General features: G+C 40.2%; 2 protein-coding genes across 2 annotated transcripts; both read left to right on the plus strand.

Annotated features, from left to right (window-relative positions):
• The first annotated feature begins 2,440 nt into the window (after positions 1–2,440).
• Positions 2,441–9,761, plus strand: LOC147232907 (transmembrane protein 263). The gene is made up of 3 exons (XM_086150056.1): positions 2,441–2,752; positions 5,850–5,937; positions 8,487–9,761. Exons 1-3 carry the CDS (start codon positions 2,744–2,746, stop codon positions 8,771–8,773), a joined length of 384 nt encoding a protein of 127 aa, XP_086006182.1. The 5' UTR covers positions 2,441–2,743; the 3' UTR covers positions 8,774–9,761.
• Positions 9,762–13,579: 3,818 nt separating this feature from the next.
• On the plus strand, positions 13,580–24,566 carry hgh1 (HGH1 cochaperone). Its single transcript, XM_086150057.1, has 10 exons — positions 13,580–13,757; positions 17,921–18,043; positions 18,400–18,538; positions 18,657–18,794; positions 19,220–19,371; positions 19,513–19,613; positions 19,712–19,810; positions 20,653–20,744; positions 20,963–21,085; positions 21,545–24,566. Exons 2-10 carry the CDS (start codon positions 17,934–17,936, stop codon positions 21,710–21,712), a joined length of 1,122 nt encoding a protein of 373 aa, XP_086006183.1. The 5' UTR covers positions 13,580–13,757; positions 17,921–17,933; the 3' UTR covers positions 21,713–24,566.
• The last annotated feature ends 720 nt before the right edge of the window (positions 24,567–25,286 follow it).

The raw sequence follows: 25,286 nt of genomic DNA on the forward strand, positions 1-25,286 counted from the left end.
AAATTAATAAAACAATAGAGAAAAATGAAGAACTCGAGGGATAAAAAAAACAAACTAAAAATATAAGCAGTAAAAAATTGCGAGAAGTAAATTTTCAACTTCTGCAAAAAAACAGTGTAACATTAGAATAAAAAAAAAAATCAGGGATATCTAGTAAATATTAACAATGGGCAGATAAGAAATCATTAACATTTGAGCATGATTACAGTTAGTCTGTTACAGATGATAGATAAAAGTTGGACTATAAGTGACTGCATTCAGATTTGTATGTACAAATTTGTGTGTTATGTTTGCAGCATTTGCATGCCTCGCCTTTATTTTGAGGGATTTAATGTGAAAAAAGTTTGAAACTCCTCACTGTCAGTTGGGTCTACAATGCTACTTGTGAAGGAAAGTTGCCAGTTGCTATCAACATTACTTGGTTGCAGTTGACCTTTGGCCCACATTTATATAGCAGTTTTATCTTTTCAACATGTTCTGTGAACCAGTATGTAAGTATGTTTGCAGCAAAAGTTCACCCTCATTTCTTAACTGAAACTGAGAGACATTTAAACTACAACTGTCGCACAAAGACGAAGCAGACTGTCAACCAGAAGTTGTGTGTGCAACTCCTGATGATGCAGAATCTGGGACTGGATCCAGGGAGGAAAGTGTTTCGACCACCAACAAGCAACTTTTTTTTTCTTTTTTTTCAAAATAAAGGCATGGAAAAAAAAACAACCTTGAGGTTTGACAAACAGTGGCGCCACAGGGCCATTTAACAGACAATCAGTGACCATGGTTGTGTATTTGATTAAATAACAAACAAATATTCTAATAATGTTTGATGTAATGTAACAATGATCATGAAGTTTGCAGGAATGTCACCGTGTTAGGTGTGCAAGTCAGCTCAGTTTTCAGAGGTATGCCTCTTGTGTTTCTACAAAGGAAGTCTGACAATTAGAGGAAATTGGACTTTTAGCAGATGGTCTCTGTAGCACAGAAGCAGAAAGGCTTACTGCAGGGGATGGACAGAACAATGCCAAAAAGGAGGGCTACTGGGAAATACAAGAACTAATTTAGAAAAAAAGAATATATATATCTATAATCTATAAATGCTGAGATAAAACTGAGACTGATTTTTATTTTTTGATGGAAAAAAACAAGGACCTTATTTGATTTTTAAAGATAAAAAGTGGCACAATTTTTGGCTGAATAAAATTGAATATATATTATTGAAATGATGTCATGTGAATAAAGATTTCCCTTTTGATATGCATGTCCAAACAATAAAAGAAAACTTATTTTGTGTTGGAAAAAAAACAAGGACCTCATTTGAATTTTAAAGATAAAAAGTGGCACAATTTAGAGCTAAATAAAAATGGAAATGACATCGTGTGAACAAAATGACAGATTTCCTCCATCAACGTTCATGTCCAAACATTAAAAGAAAACTTCTTTTGTGTTGGAAAAAAAAAAACACAAGGACCTTATTCAAATTCTAAAAATAAAAGTGGCACAATTTAGAGCTGAATATATATTATTGAAATGACGTCACGTAAATAAAATGAAACGACGTCATGTGAATAAAATTACAGATTTCCCCTTTTGACACACGTGTCCAATCAATAAAAGAAAACTTCTTTTTTGTTGGAAAAAAAAACAAGGACCTCATTTGAAGTTTAAAGCTAAAAAGTGGCACACTTTATAGCTAAATAAAATTGAATATATGTTATTGAAATGATGTCATGTGAATAAAATGACAGATTTCCCCCATCAACATGCATGTCCAAACATTAAAAGAAAACTTCTTTTGTGTTGGAAAAAAACAGATGACCTTATTTAAATTTTAAAAATAAAAGTGGCACAATTTAGAGTTGAATATATATTGAAATTACGTCACGTGAATAAAATGAAATTATGTCATGTAAATTAAACGATAGATTTCCCCAAACAACCCGCGTGTCCGAAGAATAAAAGAAAACTTCTTATGTGTGAAAAAAAAACAAGGACCTTATTTGAATTTTAAAGATAAAAAGTGGCACAATTCATAGCTAAATAAAATTGAATATATATTATTGAAATGACGCAATCTGAATAAAATGACGGATTTACCCTTGTCGATTATGCATGTCCAAACGATAAAAGAAACAATTTTTTTTTTGTTGGAAAAAAAACACAGGGACTTTATTAAATTTTAAAAATAAAAGTGGCACAATTTAGAGCTGAATAAACATTATTGAAATGACGTCACGTGAATAAAATGAAATGACGTCATGTGAATAAAACGACAGATCTCCCCAATCGACACGCGTGTCCAAACAATAAAAGAAAACGTCTTTTGTATCGAAAAAAAAAAAACAATTAAAAAAAAGGGACCTTATTTTGAAGGTCTTGAGCGGATGCCGAAAAAAAACTGACTTTCGGCGTGCGCGTGCGTTGTACGTGCACGCGCGTGTCTGTGCGTGAGCGCATGTGTGTGTGTGGAAGGCGCCACGTCGGCAGAAGCAGCCCGGTGAAAAGTGACCTGCGTAGCTCCGCCGTATCTGCGGAGACACGACAAGAAGAAGAAGAAAAACACCGGAGAAAGCAGCGGAATAACGGCAAGTGGTGAAAAAGAAGAAGCGAAGAAGACAGAGGAGGCTGACAGTCCGAGCAGCAGGTTTCTTCTGGTTCCAGTTTTTTGAGGCAGAGTTTTCCGCTCGGAGGCTGAGAGAAGCTGCGGCGGTGTGAAGTTTCCTCGCCAGGTGGAAAAGAGGCAACAATGGTGAAGGTAAGAAAAACACCGGCATCGGGGTCTTCTTTCTGTCAGATTCAAAGTACAGGCAAGTGTTTCATTTTATTTTGCTTCATGTGTCTTGCCTGTTTTCGCAGTTCTGACTCACAGAAATGATAAAAAGATCCTCAACAGGAGTCAATTTCCAGATGCACAACAATTTGCAGTTTTCAGTCCTCGAAATGTGGGTTCAGGGCCCCCTTCCAGTGGAACATTGATCGGGAAAAAATAATACAAAAAGCAAGTGTGGGCGGTGTTTTTGAAGTATAATCCCATTAAAGAAAATCCTATATGTGCTATTTGTTAAAGCACACGATTTAAGAAGACTTGAACCTGACAAGCGGCTATTTGTTAAGTCCTAGGAGCTCAAAACACCCATAGAAGTGTGATGACGATACTACTCTCTCTGACTTATCTGGAAAACAAGGGGAAAAAAGGGGGGCATTTATATTCACACAAACAGGAAATTGTGAGAATATATATAGACACTCGAAAACACATTTAATCCAATAGTATGATCATCTTTAAGGTCATTTAAGCCAAGATCAGATCCCCGGATTATTGTTTTTTAATAGTTGCATGGGTTTTTCTGTATTCATCAAAATGAAAAGTAACCTGAAATTAATAGTTTACACACAATGTGCATAGTTGTGTAGTTTTTTTTTTCTGTCTACATTCCCTTCATTGCTACTGTCAATTCTCCATCGTTTCAAAGGTTCATAGAGGTTGGGGATGTCAGGTGACCCCACTCAATGTCATATCCTTAAATGCTTACATTATCTTCTATAGGATTCAGAAACATGGAAATCCACACAGTAATCTTGATGTATCAAAGGAAGAGGACTTTCAAAAAAGAAACAAAACAAATTGTCTGTTGGCTGTTTTACAAGTAGTAAGGAAAAAAGATGGATGCATTTATCTCTGCCAGCTCGAAACCCACCTCAGATCTGACCCGAAATTGGTTAACAAAACAAGATGCTTTGAAAATTTGCTGGTATTAATTTGTGACTATTCTTTGCCATGAGGTTGCTACCTTGAAATCGTGTTGATCCATTTATTAATCAAATTTCCCTTTGAGCTGATATTTTACCGGTGATCCCTGTGGCCTGTGCATGATACACCCCTTTGGCCAGGAAAGTAATTCACTGAGTAATTTTCACATGATTATATTATTACATAAAATCGTGACTGTTTGTATCATCCATCCATCCATCCATCCATCTTCTACCACTTATTCGGGATCGGGTCGCGAGGGCCGGACCCAAAGCAGAGAGGCCCAAAGCTCCCTCTCCTTAGCCACTTGGTTCAGCTCCTCCGGGAGGATCCTTAGGCGTTCCCAGGCCAGCCTAGAAACATAGTCTCTCCAGCGTGTCCTGGGTCTTCCCCTGGGCCTCCTCCCAGTTGGACATGCCGGGAAACAGGCAGGCATCGAGGAGGCATCCTTACCAGATGCCCTCGCCACCTCATTTGACCTCTGTCCACGTGGAGGAGCAGTGACTCTGCTATAAGCACCTCCTAGACACCCTGCGGACAAAGCTCTTTAGGTATCATATGTACATAAAAAAATGTGTCAGACTAAATGTGAGGGAAGTACGCCGGGGTTTCAAAAGACTACCATCATGCTAAGCTAACTAGCACGAGGTGGGTCTCGAGCTCAACACTGAGACCCAGAAAAGAGTCTGGGTACTCGCTTCTAAACAAATAACTGTAAACAATCCAGTTTCTCAGAAAAGGTTCTAGTGGTCTTTCATGATTTTTTCATTGCAAGTCCCAATTCTTCAAATGAGATTTACATTTTCACCCTGAAGTGTAATGTTTATATCATTTTTCAACTTTTGGTTGATCTGTTTTTTTACAGACTTTTCAACTTCGTCATGTGTTACCTAACTTCAGAAAACAAATATTAAGTAATGAATAATATAATATATTCAGTTATAAAGGAAAGCTTGGATTATTGCATAACGCCTAATTTACCTTAGGACATTTTGCTAACTATATTTGGGTTCAAATTGGAATTTGGCTTCATTAAATATTTTGCCAGTGGCTCCGTATTGCGATCATCCTGACATTGCCGCCCTCCCTGTCCCTCCCAATCAGGTAAATCCTAAAATATCCACTATCTATGGAATGTGTAGTGTAGTTTAAGATAATTACATGTTAGGGGACGTCTCAGAGCACAGAAGGCTAGATAGTGGCTCTAAAATTACTGGCGCAGAAGGACTTTTCCCTTCCTATTTATATACTGTACTACAAATGAAATCTGTGTTCTATGAACTGCAGAGGAAGTGCACCCAACTTACTTTCTTCCTTATTTATGTATGTACATCTTTACTCAGTCTTAATTACTTCCTGTCAGTTTTTTTCTCCATAATCTTAGTGTCTTTTTCAAGAAGTTAATGAGGCTTCCAGCCTGTATTTTAATTGTAGGACATAATTAAGAGGTTTTTACAGACTTAGATGTTGCCTGATTTACGGAAACGGTTTAGGCTCAAGGAAGTGAGGCAGTGAGGCTATAAAAGTCACTGTTTTGGTTTTTCCTTTTTTTTTTTTTTTTAATTTCCCAAATTCTTCATGGAGATTGGTTATGCATTACAGTATTCTGGTTTTATTGTGATGTACAGTGTTGTTTTTTTTTGTTGTTGTTTTTTTTTTTTTCCAAGTTAAAATGTTATTTATTGAAGATTGATCATGGCATTTGGACAGAAAACACATTCTTAATGACAGATATAAATATTTGTCTAGCAATAAATTAGTATAACTAGTTAAGCGAAATTCAATACATGATACTGCCAAGTAATTGTTTAACCACTGACTGTGCCAACATCAGTTTAACATCAGATGATGTTGGATGGATGTTAGCTTGTAGTCTGAAAATAAGGATGTTTTTATGTCAAATATTGGACTGAAAAAGTTTCTACATAAATGGACGATAAATACTGCATGGGTAAAGTTAAATGTTTCAGAGATGTCAAAGTAAAGTAAATGAATTTCGGGTTCTGAGATTGCAACCTTGGAACCACTGAAGATAATCAAAGTGACCACTGCTCTCAGGTTTGGAGCCACTGAATGTTAAGAAACCCTATTCTTTTTCTAGAATGTGAACAACGTCAACGCGGAGGCGCAGCCCGGGACCAGCTTGGTCTCCGACGAAGCCGAACCTACCTACAGTCCATCCGCCGAGGGTAAGTTGGGTGGCGAGCTCCCCGGGGCGGCAGTGAAATTCAGAGGCATCAGCAGGGAATATGGTGCAATGTGTGTTCACATGTTGCCCACTGCTATTTCAGAAATACTGGGTTCATCCAGGGAATATGTTTGTTTGTGTAACAGCCGCTGCAGCTCCAACCTGCTATTTGTGTCAGACGCCGAGACACTTTGCAGTTAAGCCGACATCAAACGGCAACAAGGATGGTGTCCGAGATTCCTTGACCTGCAGCCAAATTCCTTCCACCCCTGAATAAAAGTAAAATCTTTATTTGTTTAAAAGAATTGCACGGTCAGCTTTCATGCGAGGAAAATATAAAGTAAACTCTCTGAGGAGTTCAATTTCACATGTCTTCAAAAGGATTTTTATAAAAGTGAAGCAATGTCTGGATCTTCAAGGATAATGTAACTTTGGATAATGAATTCCATTACAGAACTAATTAAAGAGAAAGCACTTCACGATACATTAGTTAATGGTCAGTCTTGCTATTTTCGATCAAATTTACGTGAAAACCAAATCAGTATGCACGTTTCATTAGTCCCACAAGCTAAGATGGCAACCCTTTTTGGATTTTTACAAAAACAAAATTGAGATGACTCTAATGGCTATTCGTAGTTTTGTCGGTTGGAAATCATATTGTGCCGTTTAGACACAAGTGGAAGCGTCTCAGGACTCCGGATGTGACGTTGTACTCAACTGCAAAGTCCCTAGACTGGTATTAACTGCAACAATGTGAGTTTCTTGTCAATACTTCTTGCTGATTGATTGATTGATTGATTGATTGATTGATTTATCCATGCTATAACAAGGGTATTATCAGTTATATAGGATGAAGACAATTAGTCCCAACATCTCAAAAGATGAGATGAAGGCCTGCTCTGGATGGTTTAGATCCTTCCACAAAGGTGCCAAGTCTCGACAGAGATTCTTCACAACTGCACCCAAATTGTTCGAGCCAGAACAGACAAAGCCTTCAGATCATGTTTGAGAGAAAAGCAAGTGGAGGAATCAGCCTCTGGGCATCAGTCAAGAAGGAACTCTGAAAACATGTTGCATGTTTATAAAAGAAGGAGTCTGCTTTACAAAGGAAAACAGAACTTTAGCTCTGAAGAAGAGCTAAGAGAATGTGTGGGGTGGCTGGACCCACAGGGTAAAGACTACCTCAGGGCCAAGGAGTGACAATTAAGTTATTTATATTTATCAATATCAAATTAAAGATTCAATTGAAACTCTAAAATGTTCTCTTTATACAGCATGTGGTTGATGCAGATTCAGATTAGTTTTGATGAAATAGTTGAAAAATGGCTCCAAAGTGAAAGTATTTCTAAAAAGAAAGAGGGCCTATTGAGCAAAATCACTTTAAATGGGGGTCTGCGGTTTTAAAGAGAGTAAACTTGGGAACCAGAAGAAGAATATCTGAGGACAAAGGGGGATTCCTCTTGCGCTGCCTTAGTTTCCTCTGTGAGATGTTTGTCACAGGAACTTAATCAGATAAAACGTCATTTTCAAAACTCAGTAGTGTTTGCAGTTTTGCTTTTGTTGTTGCTTCCAAAGTTATAATCCTCAAGCATCACAGGACTGACCTATTAAACCCTGGAATTTTAAAGGTAATCCCAATTTCTATCCATGTTCCCACCATTTTTGACTTCAGAATTTTCAGGTTGTTGGAATTTTTCTTCTGAATTTCTTCATGATTTGAAGGACATTTCCCCCCAAATATCCCTGTCCTTTGGGACAAAAATGGAACAACAAATGAGAAATAAACAACCACTTTTTTAACAAGGCTTAAATGTTGTTTGTGTATAGTCTGTCAATCTCAGTATATTTGCCAGCTGAAGTGTCACTAAACCCACAAATGAGCTGATCCTGCTCATGAATGAGTGTGATGTGTCTGCTTTCCGTGTCAAAGTGCTCCATCTGTGACTGACAGACTGTCATGTTCCTCCAGGACTGTGAAACACTGGGTTTATTTAGCCGCTCCCCCTCACACACACATACCCGATGTGTTGCTAGAAATCCTACGTCTCTACACGTCCAAGAACAGTTTGCATAAAATACCCAAACAAATGCCCTTTTCAATTCCTTAAAACCCTGCTTGTTAAAAGCTGTTGACCAGAAGTGCCTGCACCAATCTTTAAGTTCAGTCATGCAAAGTGAGTGTTTTACTTTCGTATGAATTGAGTGTTTTGCCAAGATTAAATTAAGTTTTGCTAGTCAAGATTACCATTTGACCCTATGATTCTATAACCACATGTGAATCGGATTGATTGTCAGATACAAACATGGAAAAAATGCCCCATTACATTTTTTTCAAACAAAATACTCTTATATTTTCAGGATGATGGAAAGTTAATACATCAATGTGCTACCAAAGCAAAAATAAGCACTAAAGTGCTCCTCTTCCACTGGGATATCCCTTTCTTATTCTTCAAAAAGTTTACCCAAATGTCCAGTAATTCTTTTCATAGCTTGACCATATTAAATTGGCAATGTGTCACTTTTTGTTTTCTGCTTCCAATTGTCTTCCAGACTCCGGTAAGGACCACGTGGCGCCGCAGCCAGGCATGATGTGGCGCGTCACGGGTGGCCTTTTCAACGTCACGAAGGGTGTGGTTGGCGCAGCGGTGGGCGGCGTGGCATGGGTGGGCGGCAAGAGCCTGGAGATCACCAAATCTGCCGTAACCACGGTGCCCACGATGGGGGTAGGGCTGGTTAAGGGTGGGGTTTCTGCGGTGGCCGGCGGCGTCTCCACAGTGGGATCAACGGTCGCCAATAAAGTCCCGTTCACAGCTAAGAGGAAAGACAAAGCCGAGTGATGACGATGATTACGATGATGATGAAGAAGATGACGAAAACGATAACTCGCCCCGCCCTGAGCCAATAAGAGAGGCTTATCTGTCAGCCAATCAGACTCTCACAGCGTCCGCAGTGACTTGTGACACCTTTTCTTGGTCTTGAACATTGCAGTCACCACCACATTGAGATCCAGACTTTTGTTCAGCACATACAATTTCAGTAGTACTGCGATACCATGGCATCCCAGAAGTTCTAGAAACACTGAGCCACCATTTCTCAATGTCCTCCCTCTGCCCCGGGCAGTCTGGGAGTCTGCGTGTGAAGATCCGGCTCCGGGCAGATGAGGTGGACCGAAGTCCACATCAGCTCGTGGTGGATTCCTGATGAATACTTTTCCGTGTTCTTCAGACGGAGGAGGCTGTTCTCCATTCCTCGTCTGCTATTCCTGATCCTTCTGTATTAAAAAGCTGATTTTTTTAGTCTTTTTCGTTTTGCGATGGTATTGAAGTAATATTGACAACACTTGAAAAGCTAGGGATTCAGCTGCATCCCACTTTCATTATCGGTCTGACCTTTCACACTTAGGGAAGAGCCCGTTGTCAGCGATCTGACCCGGCAGCCCGGTTTGGGATCATTAAGAGCTACGGCACAATCACAAAAAACTGGGCTCAGGTCTTTTTCCACAACTACGTTTATTGTTCAGATGTGTGTTTCTTTTTTTTTGGTTTTCAGAGTCTGTGTGCGAAATGTTAAAATGTCGATAGGTTTTAAAAGATTGAAGAAGAAAATATATCATCAGCGGCGAAAAACAGTGCAGTCATTGGGAAAAAGTGCCCGATGTTGTCTGGATTCAGACACATTTTTATGCAAAATCAACATGTCAATGCAACATTTGGAGTGAGTTGGAGCTGCTGGTTGCTGATGGGACTTAAATATTTGAATGTCTTGTATGTACTTTCCCCCCCCCAATACATCAATAAAGTAGTTTGGAAGTTTCATTACATCTGACAGACTGAAGTTTGTTGGTTGCCTGTTGCTTTTGGATTGACTGCAACTTAAAAGACGACTTTAAAAAACCATAGCCGTTTACACTTGACAAAGAAAAAAAAAGCTGTGAAAAACAAATACTTCTTTGTTTGAAATCTTTCAGTAAATAAAACTTTGCTTTCTTTCTGTGAGTTCCTGTAATGTTAGCATTTCATGTGTGCACAAACAAGTCCTTAAGACTGAGCCTGGCTCAAACTCAGTTTTATTTATTCTGTGTATGTATTCACACAAAAAATGATGCCTTTCCTCTTGTATTGAGTAATAGTTTGGTTAAAATGTTCATTAAGATAATACTTTATTGATTCCCATTGAGGAAATTCAAGTGTCCCAGCAGCACTGTGCAAGAGAACAGATATCAAAGAGATGAAGATTAATAAATAGACAAAGACATTAAAAAGGACAGAACAACAACAAAAGGGTACAAATGGATAAACTTCTACATGAGAACAGGAACAAAGTGACAGTTGCAGGTAGTTGCCAGTAGTATAGATACAACTCCAGCTGGTCAGAGTTGTGTGCTTTCCAGACTGCTGTTGTACAGTCTGATGGCAGTGGGCACAAAGGAGCGTCTGAAGCATTCAGTTCTGCTCCAGGGTTGCATGATCCGGTGGCTGAATCAGGTGCCCGTCAGCCACGGCTCGTCGTGCAAAGGGTGACAAGGATTGTCCAGGATTGCTCCAAGTTTGTCCTTCACCCTCCTCTCAGCCACCATTTCCAAACTGTCCAAGTTTAAAATCTTCCTGGCGACTGGACTTGATTTTCTTTCTGAAAGAAGATTTTGACAAGAACTGACTATGACCTGGATGACTGAGAACCTCCACAGACATGTCCATTACTAAATGGGTTTTTCTCATCAGCTTGTTGACCTCACCGATCTTGCCTCTGCTCCACCAGAACACTACAGCAAAAAAGAGTGCGCTAGCCACCAGAGATTGGTAGAAGGTCTTTAGGAACCCAAGAGAAACACCAATTGACCTCAGTCTTCGGAGGAAGAACGTCCTGCCTGTCCTGCAGAGTGCATCTGTGTTATGGGTCCAGTCTAGCTTATTGTGTATGTTGATCCCCAATATACTTTTATGAGTCCACTTACAAACTATAAACACACACAAAAAAAAACTCTGTATCTGCATGCCCTTTATAGTTTAATGTTTGCTATTCGATGCTGAAGTGCTCTTTTTACTGCTAATGTCATCATTATTATCTTTTTAATTTCATGTCACCATGGAATTGTGAGAAACGTCGTCACGATTCCTCTGTATGTCCAGTACATGTGCGGAAACTGACAATGAAGCTGACTTTGGAAATCTCCATCCCCCCTGTGTTTGGCACAGGTCTCCTGGTTCTTGCTGAAATCAACCGCCACCGCCGCCTTGCTTTCGCTGATTTTGAGTAGAAATTGGTTCTGGTTACTCCATGCAACAGAACTCTCAATTAATCCTCTGTACTCCTCCTTGTCATTGTCGTTGACGCCTTTGACTGGAAGATTCATTGCAGAACTTTTGGACGTGGCAAGGAGAGCTGTAGCAGAAGTCGAAGTTGAAGAGAAATGGAGACAGGATAGTACTTTTTGGCACTCAGATGCTACATGCTGCATCCTCAGATACACTATATGGCCAAAAGTATTTGCTCACCTTCTTTGACTCGCATATGAACTTAAGTGACATCCCATTCCTAATCCATCGGGTTCAATATGATGTCGGTCCACTCTTTTGCAGCTATAACAGCTTCCTCTCTTCTGGGAAGGCCGTCCTCAAGGGTCAGGAGTGTGTTTATGGGAATTTGTGACCATTCTTACAGAAGCGTATTTGTGAGGTCACACACTGATGTTGGAGGATAAGGCCTGACTCTCAGTCTCTGCTATCATTCATCCCAAAGGTGTTCTATTGGGTTGAGGTCAAGACTCTGAGCAGGCCAGTAAGGCTCATCCACACCAGACTCTGTCATCCGTGTCTTTATGGGCCTTGCTTTTTGCTCTATTGCACAGTGATGTTAGAAAAGGAAGGGGCCAGCTCCAAACTATTCCCACAAAGTTGGGAACATGGAATTGTCCAAAATGTCTCGATATGCTGAAGCTTTCGGAGTTCCTTTCACTGGAACTAAGGGGCCAAGCCCAACTTCTGAAAAACAACTCCAGACCATCATCCCCCCTCCATCAAACTTCACTCTTGGCACAAAGCAGTCAGACAAGTCAAACCCAGACTTGCCCATCAGATTGCCAGATGAAGAAGCACAATTTGTCACTCCAGAGAATGTGCCTCCACTGCTCTTAGAGTCCAGTGACGGTGTGCTTTACGCCACTGCATCCGACGCTTTACATTGCACTCGGAGATGGATGCAGCTGCTCGACCATTGAAACCCATTCTATGAAGCTTTCTGCTCACTGTTCTTCGGCTAATCTGAAGGCCACATGAAGTTTGGAGGTCTGTAGCGATTGACTCCGCAGGAAGTTGGTGACCTCTTCACACTGTGCGCCTCAGCATCCGCCGACCCTGCTCCATCAGTTTACATGGCCTACCACTTTGTGGCTGTCGTTCCCAAACGCTTCCATGTTCTTCTAACACACCTGAGATTTGACTGTGGAATATTTAGGAGCGAGGAAATTTCACGACTGGATTTTTTTGATTGGTGGCATCCAATCACAGTCCCATGCTGGAATTCACTGAGCTCCTGAGAGCGACCCATTATTTCACCGATGTTTGTATATAAAAAAATCGAATGTGTGCATGCCTAGGTGCTTGATTTTATACACCTTTGGCAATGGAAGTGATTGGAATACCTGATTCTGATGATTTGGATGAGTGAGCGAATACTTCTGGCCATCTAGTGTACATAGCCATCAACTCTGATATACTGCAACCATCCTGTGAGGTAGTGAATAGATAAAAATCATTTAATAAGAAGACAGTTTCTAAAGTTAAAAAAAAACAAGAAAGATAAGAATCACTGAGCTTACTATTTAAGTTACTGGCTTCATTACAAAGATTTGGGATTACACACTTCATTTTATAGCTTTTCTGATTTATTTTCTCATGTTCCATTGTCATGCAATTCTTCAAAAGCTTTTTTTGTCTGATAATTTGCAAGTAAGTTTTGCTCATTTAGCTTGTCTCAGACAAAGCCAGGCAAATCTGCTGTTGGTGAAATATTGCTCACCACATTTACTTGATGAAGATATGAAGTGATTGTCAGATTTTTGTATTTTGAATTTGTAAGCAATTTTTTCATGAGAATTTTGCCATAATTATGATTGAAACAACCGCTTTGTCTTTCTGATGGCTTTAAGGGATTTAACATAAATACTTACAATAACAATGATTATGATATGATAAATTAGCCACTAGAATCTGTTTATGACAAACGTGATATCTACCAGGATAAATAAGACTGTGTGGGGGGGGGGGAAAGCCCTACAATTTTGCACAGCAGAATTGAGTCATATTTTTTTTTAATCTATCTTATATGCGTCACTTCCTATGACTCCTATATTTGTGAGCTCACCGAAAGTCTCCAGATCAGAAGATGCAACTCACAGTGACACAAGAAAAAAAGGACATGGATGACTGTATTTTTGTTTTGCCTGTATATGGTTTCCTTATCATAAACATTAAATAAATGAAAAATAAAATAAAATAAAATAAAATAAAATAAAATAAAATAAAATAAAATAAAATAAAATAAAATAAAATAAAATTAAATTAAATTAAATTAAATTAAATTAAATTAAATTAAATTATTGTTGTGAGCCTCGTCAGTTAGATTGAACTTCAAGTGGTGACCAGTAGATGGTAGGAGAGCCAACGAGGAACCTTTAACTTTTAAGCCAAAGAAGAATCAAACCCGGAAAACGCAGGATATGTGCTGCACATGTTCAGAACCTGATGCAGGAGATTCAGTTGTAAACAAATCAAAAGACAGGAATTCTTGACACTTAATGAAAACAGGCGTTTAACAGGTTGGGTAAGTTGTTTCATCTTGTTTTCAGTCATTTGGTGTTGATTCAGCTACATTGCATCAGCTCAAATCTACAATTTTTGCTCACATAAAGAGCAAATACATTTTAATGCAGACATTTTCATAATTTGGCCATGGAAATTCACCGATAAAGACATTTGATTTTGAACAAGTGGGTCATTTCATGTCACATGTCATTTAAGAGTTAATTGTTTCCTGTTTTAAACACAGAAATGTAAAATTCACAATGATGTCCCGAGTGTTATATACTATTTTTTTCTTTTCATTTGATACTTAAAATGATGCCCAATTGCATTTTTTTCATCGTTGAAAAGCTGATCTTTTTTTAATCGTTCTATTGTTCAATGAATATCACTGTAGAATTGTATAAAACGTTGAAAAGCAAATGCTATAATAATAAGGATTTTGTGTGCCAGATTTTAATCTCGCTTTTCTACGGGAACAGTGTCTCTAAACTAAAGATATAATTTGAAGGTAAAGCTATTTTTGGGGAAAAAAAAGAACTGCAATGGAGATTTTTCGTTCATACATCAACGCAAACAGTTTACAAATATTAAGCACTCTGTTAATGCTGCCATTATACAAATCAAAAGTGGGGAAATCTACCATTGAAAACTATATATTTAAGTGTCCTCACATTAATACTACCTAAGTAGCAGCATCTCTTATTATTGCTTTTGCAATATGTAAATCTAAAAAGCATATCTAACCTGTATTAGAAACCATATCTGAAAACTGAACAGGTATCAACATACTGTATATTCATGTGGAGACTCTTAGTCATCCAGGTCATGAAATTCTTGACAAAATCTTCTTGTTGAGGCAACTGGACTTGTATTTCTTCACTTCAGTTCTAATGGCCTGTGGGGAGTTTACCAATATAACCGCCGAGGTTGTAGTCGGATCTTGGTTATGATGGCTTGTTATGCAAATGGAAGTCTTTCCTACCCAGAGCCGCTGTGCATCTACCTTTGTCGGCCGTGAGGATGGTAATGCTCTCGTGATTAGTGAGTAGAGTGCCGTCTTCTTGCACGGGGGTTGTTTGGCACTGCAGAGTGCTGCTGGGACCTTGAGTCGGATTTGTTCAGCTTCTGGACCGGAGAAGTGTTGGTTGCGTACGGCCGTTTCTGTTGCCGTGATCTGCCGAGGTCTACTGTTGGGGTCCGATCTGGTGCGACCGCAAAGTTTCGACCCCACCCAAACGAGGGGGAATCAGAACTCAAGAACGTCCCATTAACCGTTGAAGGGACCAAGACCGAGGTCCATCATATTAGGAAAGTCCTAAGATCAACACAACACACTGTGCAATATTCAGAAACTGTGCAATATTTCATCTCATCTCATAACAGCTACACTACAATTTTCCCTTCTATCATACTATTGTGCACTCCTTACCTCACTTGTTACTATGACACTTATAGTTTTATCACTGCTTACTAAGACACCTTATAGTTTCACTGAGACACTTTATAGTTTATAGTTTATTTTTATTTCTAATTCTGCCTTTCTTTTATTATTTATTTCTGTTATATTTTCTGTAACTCTGGCACAGCAATTTCCTTCGGGATTAATAAAGTTGTTCTTATTCTTATTCGTATTCTTATTCTTATCCTGTTGCAACCCTAATCAGGCTTTTGCCAAATAGGAACCCACTAGAGGCAAGAACATAGAACAGGAGGAAGACAATAACAACAAACAGAAGAACATTGTCATACCCTATGTTGCTGATGTTTCGGAAAAACTATGGAGGATTTCAACAAACCCCATGTGCCGGTACAAACACCACAACACCCTGGGGCAAAGACAAACACCCAGGCATAAGACCGGAAATGCGGTGTATGCCGTCAACTGCACTGAGGATTGTGATTACGTCCACATTGGGGAGACTAAGCAATCTCGACACAAAGGATCGCCCAACATAGAAGAGCCACCACTTCAGGACAGGACTTCATGATCCACCTACATCTGAGGGATAAACGCCATTCTTTTGAAGATGGTGATTTCCGCCTTTCGGCCAGAGAAAACAGAGAGAGGAGTCAAAGACGCCATCTTTGTTAAAATGGAAAATTATTGGGGGCCTTAAACACAACCTTTCCCCGTCATACAACTCTGTACTGGGATCAATACCAAGATGGATAAGCGCACATGGACCGGGCCCATCGGCACCATCCAAACAACGGGGAAAGATCCACAACCAGAACCATCCACCGGTAACTTCCACATGAGCCTCAGTCCGTGTCATCCAACAGGTATCACTCCTCTATGTTTCACATTGTGACATGTTTGGCTTCACCTTTTCAAATTCTAATCCTGGTAAACCCCAAAAGTTGTACATTTGTCTCTACCTAAAGACAGCTCAATTGCATAACAACCCCCTTCAACCTAGTTTCTGCCAATCAACTTCTGCCGCAACTCCCATTTGCGTAACAAGCCATCATAACCCAGACCTGCCTACAACTCTGGCAGTTATTTTGGGAAACTCCCCACAGGCCATTAGAACTGAAGAAGCCTCTCGGATGAGGGGTGAAACATTTTCACGTGAAGAAATTCAAGTCCAGTTGCCACGACAAGAAGATTTTGACAAGTACCGTAGATAAACATCCTCCTCTTCTTTTCCCTCACCCTTTTCATTCTACTTTATATTCTTCTATCGCATAGTACCCGTGACACTTTTCTCCACCCATTCCGAACTGCTTGAACCCGTTACTTCACCTCTTTTCCAAACTCCATTACTGTTAACTACTTAAAATTTTCCACTACTTTATCTCCAGTCCTTGTAGCCTCACTGCTCCACTTGGGTCCCGCTCATTCACACACATTTTATCTGGCTAACCTTCGACTAAATTCTCTTTCTCTTCTTTCAAGGGCGTACCTCCCCCTCTCTAGATTTTCCTCAACCTGTTCCCTGCTCTCACCACAGATCACAGTGTCATTTGTAAACATCATGGTCCATGGAGATTCCTGTCTGCCGACATAACTTGCTGCCACTGCTCGCCATTTACCCGCCAGTTACTAAAATGTGTCTATATGGTCTTGAGTGTCAAGGAAGGGGCCTTCGAATAAAATGCATTATTATGATTATTATTATTTACCCCGTTTATCAGCCTGTCTTATCACCACTGCAAACAAGAAGGGTCTCAGAGCTGATCCCTGATGGAGTCCCACCTCCACCTTTAACTTCTCTGTCACACCTACATACTTGTCCTGCACCATCCCAACATACTTCTCTGCCACTCCAGACTTCCTCATACAATTCCATCGTTCCTTTCTCTGCACCCTGTCGTATGCCTCTGGGTCTGACCTTCTGTACTTCTCTACCCGCATTCTGCAAGCAAATACTGCCTCTGAGTGTCAGCCATTTCCATCCTTTTTGCAAAATCTACCACCATCTCCCGCTGCATTTCTATCCTGTATATCAATTTTGCCTATCACTTCTTCATCCCCTCTATTGCCTGCAACAGCATGCCCATTGAAGTCTGGTGCACGGGGGGGGGGAACTGAACATTCCTTGTTTTATTCCCGGCTCCTCCTATGGTGTCAGTGTTGTTGAGCAAGACACTGAACCTCTAACTGCTTCCCTGGCGCTGGTGGACGGCATGCCTACTGCTTATGCACAGTTCATCCATGATGGGTAAATTGCAGAGAATGAGTTTCCTCATGGGGATTAATAAAGGTTAAATTATTGTTATTATTATTATTGTTATAACCTGGGCCTCGGCTGATCCAGTATGAGTTTTGCAGGTTTGATTTGCATATTTTGTATTTGCACGAGTTTTACACCGGATGACCTTCCTGATGCAACCCTCTCCACTTATTCGGGCTCTGAGAGACGCTGACTTGATCCCTCCTGAGACTGCATTACTGTATATATACACATATTTTCTATTTCTTTTAAATCAGTTCCCACTCTTTGGGATTAATTTTGTATTGATTGCATATTGTTTTTACCGGTTGGTGCAGTTTGCTATCGCTACAGCAAACAGTTCTGAGCAATTTGTTACGAATCAGGCTGACAAGTCAAAGGCCAGAAGAATTATACGGTAAAAGATAAAAATTTGTCAAAACTCAAATTAGCCTTATCAGTTTGGTATTGATGCATTGACCAGCACCAGTTTCCTGCAGTATACAAACTTTAACTTGTATATCAGACACTTTCAGAAGATGCTGAGTGATTCTGAGGCTGCAGAGCTGCTGTCCTTCCTGAGCCCTATGACACGACCTGATGTCAAAGGTCACGCCACTGAGTACATCCTGGGACTGTCTGGACACAGGTGACTTGATGATGATGATGTCATCACACTTGTGCTTTTTTGTCTCACTGTGATTTCATTCCTGTTTTGTTTTTTTTTTGAGTCCGTGCAACCTCAAGTAAATTGTAACTCATTGAAAAATAGACTTGCAAACAAATGCGTGGCTTCACCTAGTTACCAGGAGAAAAGATGTTTGTTTTGGAAAAGGAGGCTTTATACATCAGGCAAGCTAACTTGGAACATTTCTTGGTTGATGAACTGCGCTCAGCTTTTGCCTAGAAACATGAGAGAGAATGTCTCGGTGGTGTTTGCACAGGGTACAAACTGGTGCACCGTCAGTTGTCTGTGGCGACTCCTTTGTCTCTGTTTGCTTTCAGGGATGGCTGCCGTTTCCTCCGCTCCAAGCCCGACTTACTCGCCGCCTTGTTTGCGCTGACCTCTGACCCCTCCATCGCCATAGTGAAGGATTGTTACTTCATCCTGATCAATCTGTCAGCCGATGAGACTCTGCACCAGGTGAGCGCCGCATAGAAAAACTAACATTTGACTAATAAATCGAACAAACTCGTTCGTGCAGAATCGTGCGAATATCAGGATAATTACACATGGGTTCAAATAATCGTGTCCTGCTCAGGTTCTGCTGTCAGAGGTCGGAGTCGTCCCGGTATTGCTGAAGAAGCTGCTGGATCCAGAGTATCTGTTCTCAGATCAGATCTGCTCCATCCTCTCCAACCTGACACGTCATGAAAAGACCTGCAGAAGTGTGTTCCAGGTTGGAGACTCACACATGTTGACCCATTGACTTTTCCGTCCCTATTTTTTTTTTTTTTTCTTTTGTCAGTTAGATATTTTTATAAGAGCCTGATCAGAAGCTTTAACTCTGTCCTCTCTTTTATTTAAGACAAGTGTGCACCTTTTACATTACATTACATTACATTGCATTTGGCAGACGCTTTTATCCAAAGCGACTTACAATAGAGGACATAGGGACTGCAAATACACTTGCAAATACACGATGCACAGGAAATATACAGAACAGTAAGCTTGGGTTAGTGAGGGTTTTTTTTTTTTTTTTTTGGACAGAGACACACAAACGTACACACACTGCATAGCCTAACCTTGCACCTAATCCATCCAGTGATGGTGGTACTCAGGGTTTACGACCGGGAGTGATGAAGGGTTTCCGTCTGGTTCCAGGTTCTGCAGGGTGAGGTGGGTCTGGCCGAGCTGGTGGAGATTTTCTGCAATGAAGGGTTCAACAAGAAGGCCGAACTGCATTACCTGTCTCTCCTGCTGTCCAACCTGACGCAGCTGCCCGAGGCCAGAGACTACCTGATGGATAGGGAAAGGTGAGACCACCAGGTTGCGGAAGGGGACAGAGTTAGAACCAATAGTCAGATAACGCTTCACTTCTGGCCAAATAATAATTTTGAATCTAGAAAAGGGTTTCTTGAGTTTCTCAGTAGATTCTAAGCCTGCGTGTGGTGCAGGTGTGTGTTGCAGCGGTTGTTGCCCTTTACTCGGTACGAGGCGTCAGTCGTGAGGAGGGGCGGGGTCGTCGGCACCCTGCGCAACTGCTGCTTCAACTACGGTGAGACGTATATCAACCCGGGAAGGTTATCTGCATTTTGTATCAGGCGATTTGTCCGTAACTTGGTGTTCCCCCCCCGACCCTATCCCAATTATCAGCTAACCACGAGTGGTTGCTAAGTGATGCTGTGGACATCCTGCCCTTCCTGCTGCTGCCTCTTGCGGGACCTGAGGAACTGAGTGAGGAGGAGAATGATGGTGAGCAGGAACTATTTTTAAAGAAAACACATTCTTAAATATTTTACATAGTTGTAGGAGCAACTTTTGACTGTGTTTATATCAAAACCAGGAAAAAAAAAAGTTGTGTGTGTGTGTGCGTGCGCGGGCTTGTGTGTTTGGTTCGATTCTGACAAGGAGACCTTTCCGTGTGTGTGTGTGTGTGTGTGTGTGTGTGTGTGTATATACACTCATAAACTATATGGCCAAAAGTGTTCACTCACCTGCCTTAACTCGCATATGAATTTAAGTGACATCCCATTCCTAATCCATCGGGTTCAGTAAGATGCCGGTCCATCCTTTGCAGCTATAACAGCTAAAGCTCTTCTGGGAAGGCTATCTACAAGGTTCAGGTGTGTGTTTATAGCAATTTTTGACCAGTCTTCCAGAAGAAGAGGTCACACACCGATGTTAGGAAAGAAGGCCTGGTTTTCAGTCTTTGTTCCAAATTCATCCCAAAGGTGTTCTGTCGGGTTGAGGTCAGGACTCTGAGCAGGCCAGTCAAGTTCATCCACACCAGACTCTTGTCATCCATGTCTTTATGGAGCTTGCTTTGTGCACCGGCGCACAGTCATGTCGGAAAAGTAAAGGGCCAGCTCCAAACTTAGCTCTAAAACTTAATTAAATCCACAGTTCAAGCACGACGTCACAGTTTTGGAAAGAGATCAATATATTACCTTGCCCCTGTCTACTGATTGTCTACTGAGAGTTCCTGACACTCCCCCAAAGCTGCTCCACCCCTTCAGACCTGACTAGTTCCAATTTGACTAAAACTTAAGATCGGTCTGTTTGGCTCTGATCGACTAAAGTAATGTGATGGCCAGGTCTTCCTGTGGACCTTCAGTACCTGCCGGAGGACAAGAAGAGGGAAGACGACCCCGACATCAGGAAGATGCTGCTGGAAACGCTAATACTGGTATGGAGACGATCGCACTCACGATTAAACTCAAATTGTCGGGAACGCCCCGGCGGGGTCGTTTCATGTTGGAGGTGAAGGAGCTGCACAAGAATGTGCTTTTTACATAAACATAAGTTCTGGGTTTTATTGTATATCAGAGTGAAATGGGGAGTTGCGTGTGAGTCCCGCTTACTTTAAGTTTCCTCGCTGATCTTCTACCTGCCGGTGGTGTGCAGCTGACGGCCACTAAAGCCGGCCGGCAGACGATGAAGGAGAAGAATGTTTATCCGATCATGAGAGAATTTCACCGCTGGGAGAAAGACGTGCACGTTAATTCCGCCTGCGAGAAACTGGTCCAGGTACGAGTCTCTGTTCTCCACTTACAGGTTCCGTAATTGAATCTTACTAGATTTTACTTTTTGAGCTCATTTTTTGTTCACGTATTTCTTCCAAACTTTTGTGTAGAAACTTTGACTTTGATACAAGTTCATGAGGAACTTTTCAGTTCGTCAAAAGATTTATTTCAGGTTTTTGCTTTTTAGCTAGTCTCTTGATTTGTAGGTAATGTCCTTCTAATATGCATTCACGTAGAATTGACTTGGTTTTCTAGTCATTTTGCAAACTATTAAATGAATAAGCCAGGAATAATGACATTTGGTAAATGGTGACTAAATGTCCAAGTCAGAGAGTTTATTTAATTTTGTAAAAGTATTTGATTTCTGGAAATCATTTAAGGCTTCATCGAGGGGAGGGGATGCTGGTCCATGGCCGCTTGACTCACACGTGCCCGTATATAATGGACCTTCTCGCCCTTGCAGGTGCTGATCGGAGACGAGCCGGAAGAAGGGATGGAGAACTTGATGGAAGTGGAGATTCCAGAGGATGTGGAGGAAAAACTGAGGGAGGCTGATGTCAAAGAACGAGAGGAGCTGGAGAAAGAGGAAGCGGAGGAGGAAAGGAGGAGGAAGGAGGGAGAGGAAAAGTAAGACAGTGAAGGACAGTAAACGCCGCTCTTGGATTCCCTAATGTTTTCTCAAAAGGTGGTGAATGTTTTTTTTTTTTTTTTTTTTTTTTTTTTTTGGAAAAAGCCAGTCAGCTGTTTGTAAGGAGGATTTCGACCCTTGAGTTCACTGTGGACAGGAGGGACATTTTCACATAAGTTGACTCGTGGCTAGAAACAACTTACTGGGTCCCAAAATTCATTCATTTCTGCTCTCATGGCACCAGGAGAGAATCCGATTTTTAAAGACTGATGAGGTGGTTGCATGTGATGGCAGTTCAAAGATTAAAATATGAAATAAAATGTATAATAATCATCAAGTTACATTATCCCTGCACCTGCAAACTATTATTCTTTCAAGAATAAATGTCACCTGTCGGCGAATTGTCATCGAACATTCATCCGGATTGTGAGACGTGTTCGATTTTACCTTTAAATAGTCAAAGTATTCAAATATTTTAAAATACTGTAATGGCATTTTACCTTGAATAAAGTGGATTTATTTGTGGTAAAAATATTTATCTTTCATTTTCGGCAGTGGCTACGTAAAGCGTGCAGTTTGAAAAAAGTAATGAATTTAAACAAGTATGTTGAGGAAAATTCAAGTTACCTATAAATCAATATTTTTCATCGATTTTTAACATGGGGCAAAGCATTGGCAAATTCTTTAAATCATGAACCATCATCCTGGAAGGATTATTAGTTGTTACACATAACTGCGGTAATAGGAGGTGTTACTACATCCATCACCGTGGAAAAAAAAAGAGATTTTCTTTTTTTGCGTGTTTTTATAGTGTTTTTTCTTTATTTTAATAGTTTTACATCCGTTACCAGATCAAGAACTGAATCAATCGGAATTACATATGAAGCGACTTCTGCTGAAAAGCATGGTTTCATCTGAAGTAAAACCAGATGTGAATCAGCTGCTTCTTAGTTTCTCTTTATTTTTCTGTTTACTTCCTCAGAAAGTTGCTTTGGATTATTTTATGGATGAAACAATGACATTCATTCAAAGTTTGTTCTTCTACACTTCAGCCTTTCTGGTGAAACTTGAAACCTCAGACTTGTCAGTACACATAGTTTCACCCCATGTCCAACTGGCTGTTGCTGCTCTAAAATGCCACACAGGGGCGACAATGTGCCCTGAAATTTAAAAAAATGAATTTAAAGCTCTGACTTGAAAATAAACACTAAATCAACAGTCTCTTCAGTCAGATGCCTCTGACTTGCTTTGTATTTACTTTATTAGAAAGAATCAACTTGACATCTGAGGCTCATCGGATAAAAGCGGACAAACAACCCTGTCCTGTTGTTCTGGGAGGATGTGTCCTAGAAATTGAGGATAAATGAGAAAAGCTTGACAATGTGGAGATATTTTTTGGAGATATGCTGTCAAAAGTTCCGGGTGTAAGGTTGATATCAAAATCTGAAAGGGTTAAGATGCTGGCTCAATCTGACTTCTGTGAAATCCTCATTACCAAAGGAAATATGTTTTCAGTTTTGTGCTTATGCATGTCTGTGTTTGCGTGCATGCACCCTTGCTTAAATTTTGCTTACTGTCAGTTTATCCTCCTCAACAAATGAAACTGAAACTTTTATTGTGTCATTGATATGACCTGCAGCTGATGACCTTGTTAAAATGAAGCCATTATGATGGTCATTGTTATGAGCTTTCATATCAATTAAGAGTTCTTTATTTTGATATTTACTCTTTTAGGTGTATCATTATTGAATTCATATTAAGTACATTTTATGGCTATATTTTGAGATTTTGAATATTAAGTTATAATGTACCATGTTTCTTCCTTTCTCATGAAGCAAGAATGTTCACACCAGTATGCAAGTTATGGCAGAACTGAGACACCACAAATCGTGTTTTATAAAGTTCCTATGATGTGAAATTTAAATACTGTATAACATTTTGGCTGCGATAACATGTTGCATTCTGTCAATATTATCAAGATAGGAACATTACTTGACACGATAGAAAAAAAGTTATTTCTCTTGAATGAGAAGGTGGGGTTGCAGTTAACATTAGTCAATGAGGTAAGAACCCTCCCTGGTTCTTTCAACTTGAAAACTTACCAAATCAGCAAGAATCTAACTATGTATTACATATTCCACTCTTCTTTCCAGTTTCTCTGATTTTCCATTTTCAAATTTTTGGATTCATTTTTGTTTGAATGAGATACAGAGTCTGAGAAGCTTAGTTTTAATCTCTAAGAATGTCTTCCACAAATTGATAAGAGAAATTTGCTGAAGTAAATTTCTGTAAATTTCTACTTCTGCAGGAAAATAATGAAGCAACAAAAAACAAAACAAAACTACAAACAGCTGTTTTTTATTTTTTTGTTGTCAGCAGGAAATAAATCAGAACATGTTGAGACTAGAAAATAGAAAGGCTTATGTTCAGGCGAGTTCAGAAAGGAGAGGGTCACTTGATTCTGGCAGCCAATCAGATGACGCGGTGTCGTATTTCACTTCCGTGTTTTCTGCACAGCCTGGTACACACATAAGTACATTGCTGTAGTACGTGTCCGACGTGCGTCAACGTGCACACACACACACACACACACACACACACACACACACACACACAGGAAGGCTTCGCGGTGTCGAATCAACTCGGTTGTAAATGAACCATGTTCTTTGTTCACTGGAAGGCAATAACACAAGGCCTACTTCTGCAAATTTCCTCATATAGTACAACTCTTGACTATAGTTACAATATATCCTTCAGAATATGATCAAGATCGTTTTGTCCTAAATATTGGATTTTTTTCCATGCCATGACCTGTATTGTTGTTTACATATGAATTTAATATCTTTTTACAACAATAGATTTCTTTCTTCTTGTCTCTCACTGAAATGCCTATATGTATCTGTGTGTAATGTTTTGCCATGAGTGATTTGGATCTTTTAAGATATCTTTATTTCGATTTTTATAATGAGTACATTCAATTAATATGTGAAAACAATCTCATGTCACCCTGTGTCGGTGTCTCATGCCGATCTACTCCCTTCCAGGAAATATGGATGCATGTTTGCTGCCTCAGTGACACCAAGGTGTTCACTCTTTATAAAGGGGCTGTCTTTGTTTGAAGGCTTGTGGAAAAACAAATATATAACAAAATACATGGAGGTAAGGATATATACATAGAACAACACACAACACGAATGACACCGTGACCTCCAACAGAGTCAGAGGTGTTGGATTTCATAAGTGAAGTTGTGCAGCACCTTGGAATCTTAGTCTTTTCCTTTCAGTGTGTGTGGTGTGTGTGCTACGTGACGCCTGTAAAAAATCATGAGTGGAACAGCGGCAGCCAGGGGGGGAGCTGTGACCTATGACTGCCGGAAACCGGCAGCCATCACACACCAGGATTAAATTAGAGGACAGATTAAATAATACACCACCACCACCACCGGGCTGCGACAAGACAATTTTTCTGGAGTCTGAGTCTCAGTCTGTGTGTGTGTGTGTTGCAACTATGTGAGATTTTCACCTCACTGCGAAAGCAGAGAGAAGTTGAGCTCACGGCACCAGAATAACCAAGCCT

The sequence above is a fragment of the Fistularia commersonii genome, chromosome 7 (assembly GCF_037954325.1).
Source record: "Fistularia commersonii isolate RoL2024-O1a breed Wild chromosome 7, RoL_Fcom_v1.0, whole genome shotgun sequence".
Taxonomy (NCBI): Eukaryota; Metazoa; Chordata; class Actinopteri; order Syngnathiformes; family Fistulariidae; genus Fistularia; species Fistularia commersonii.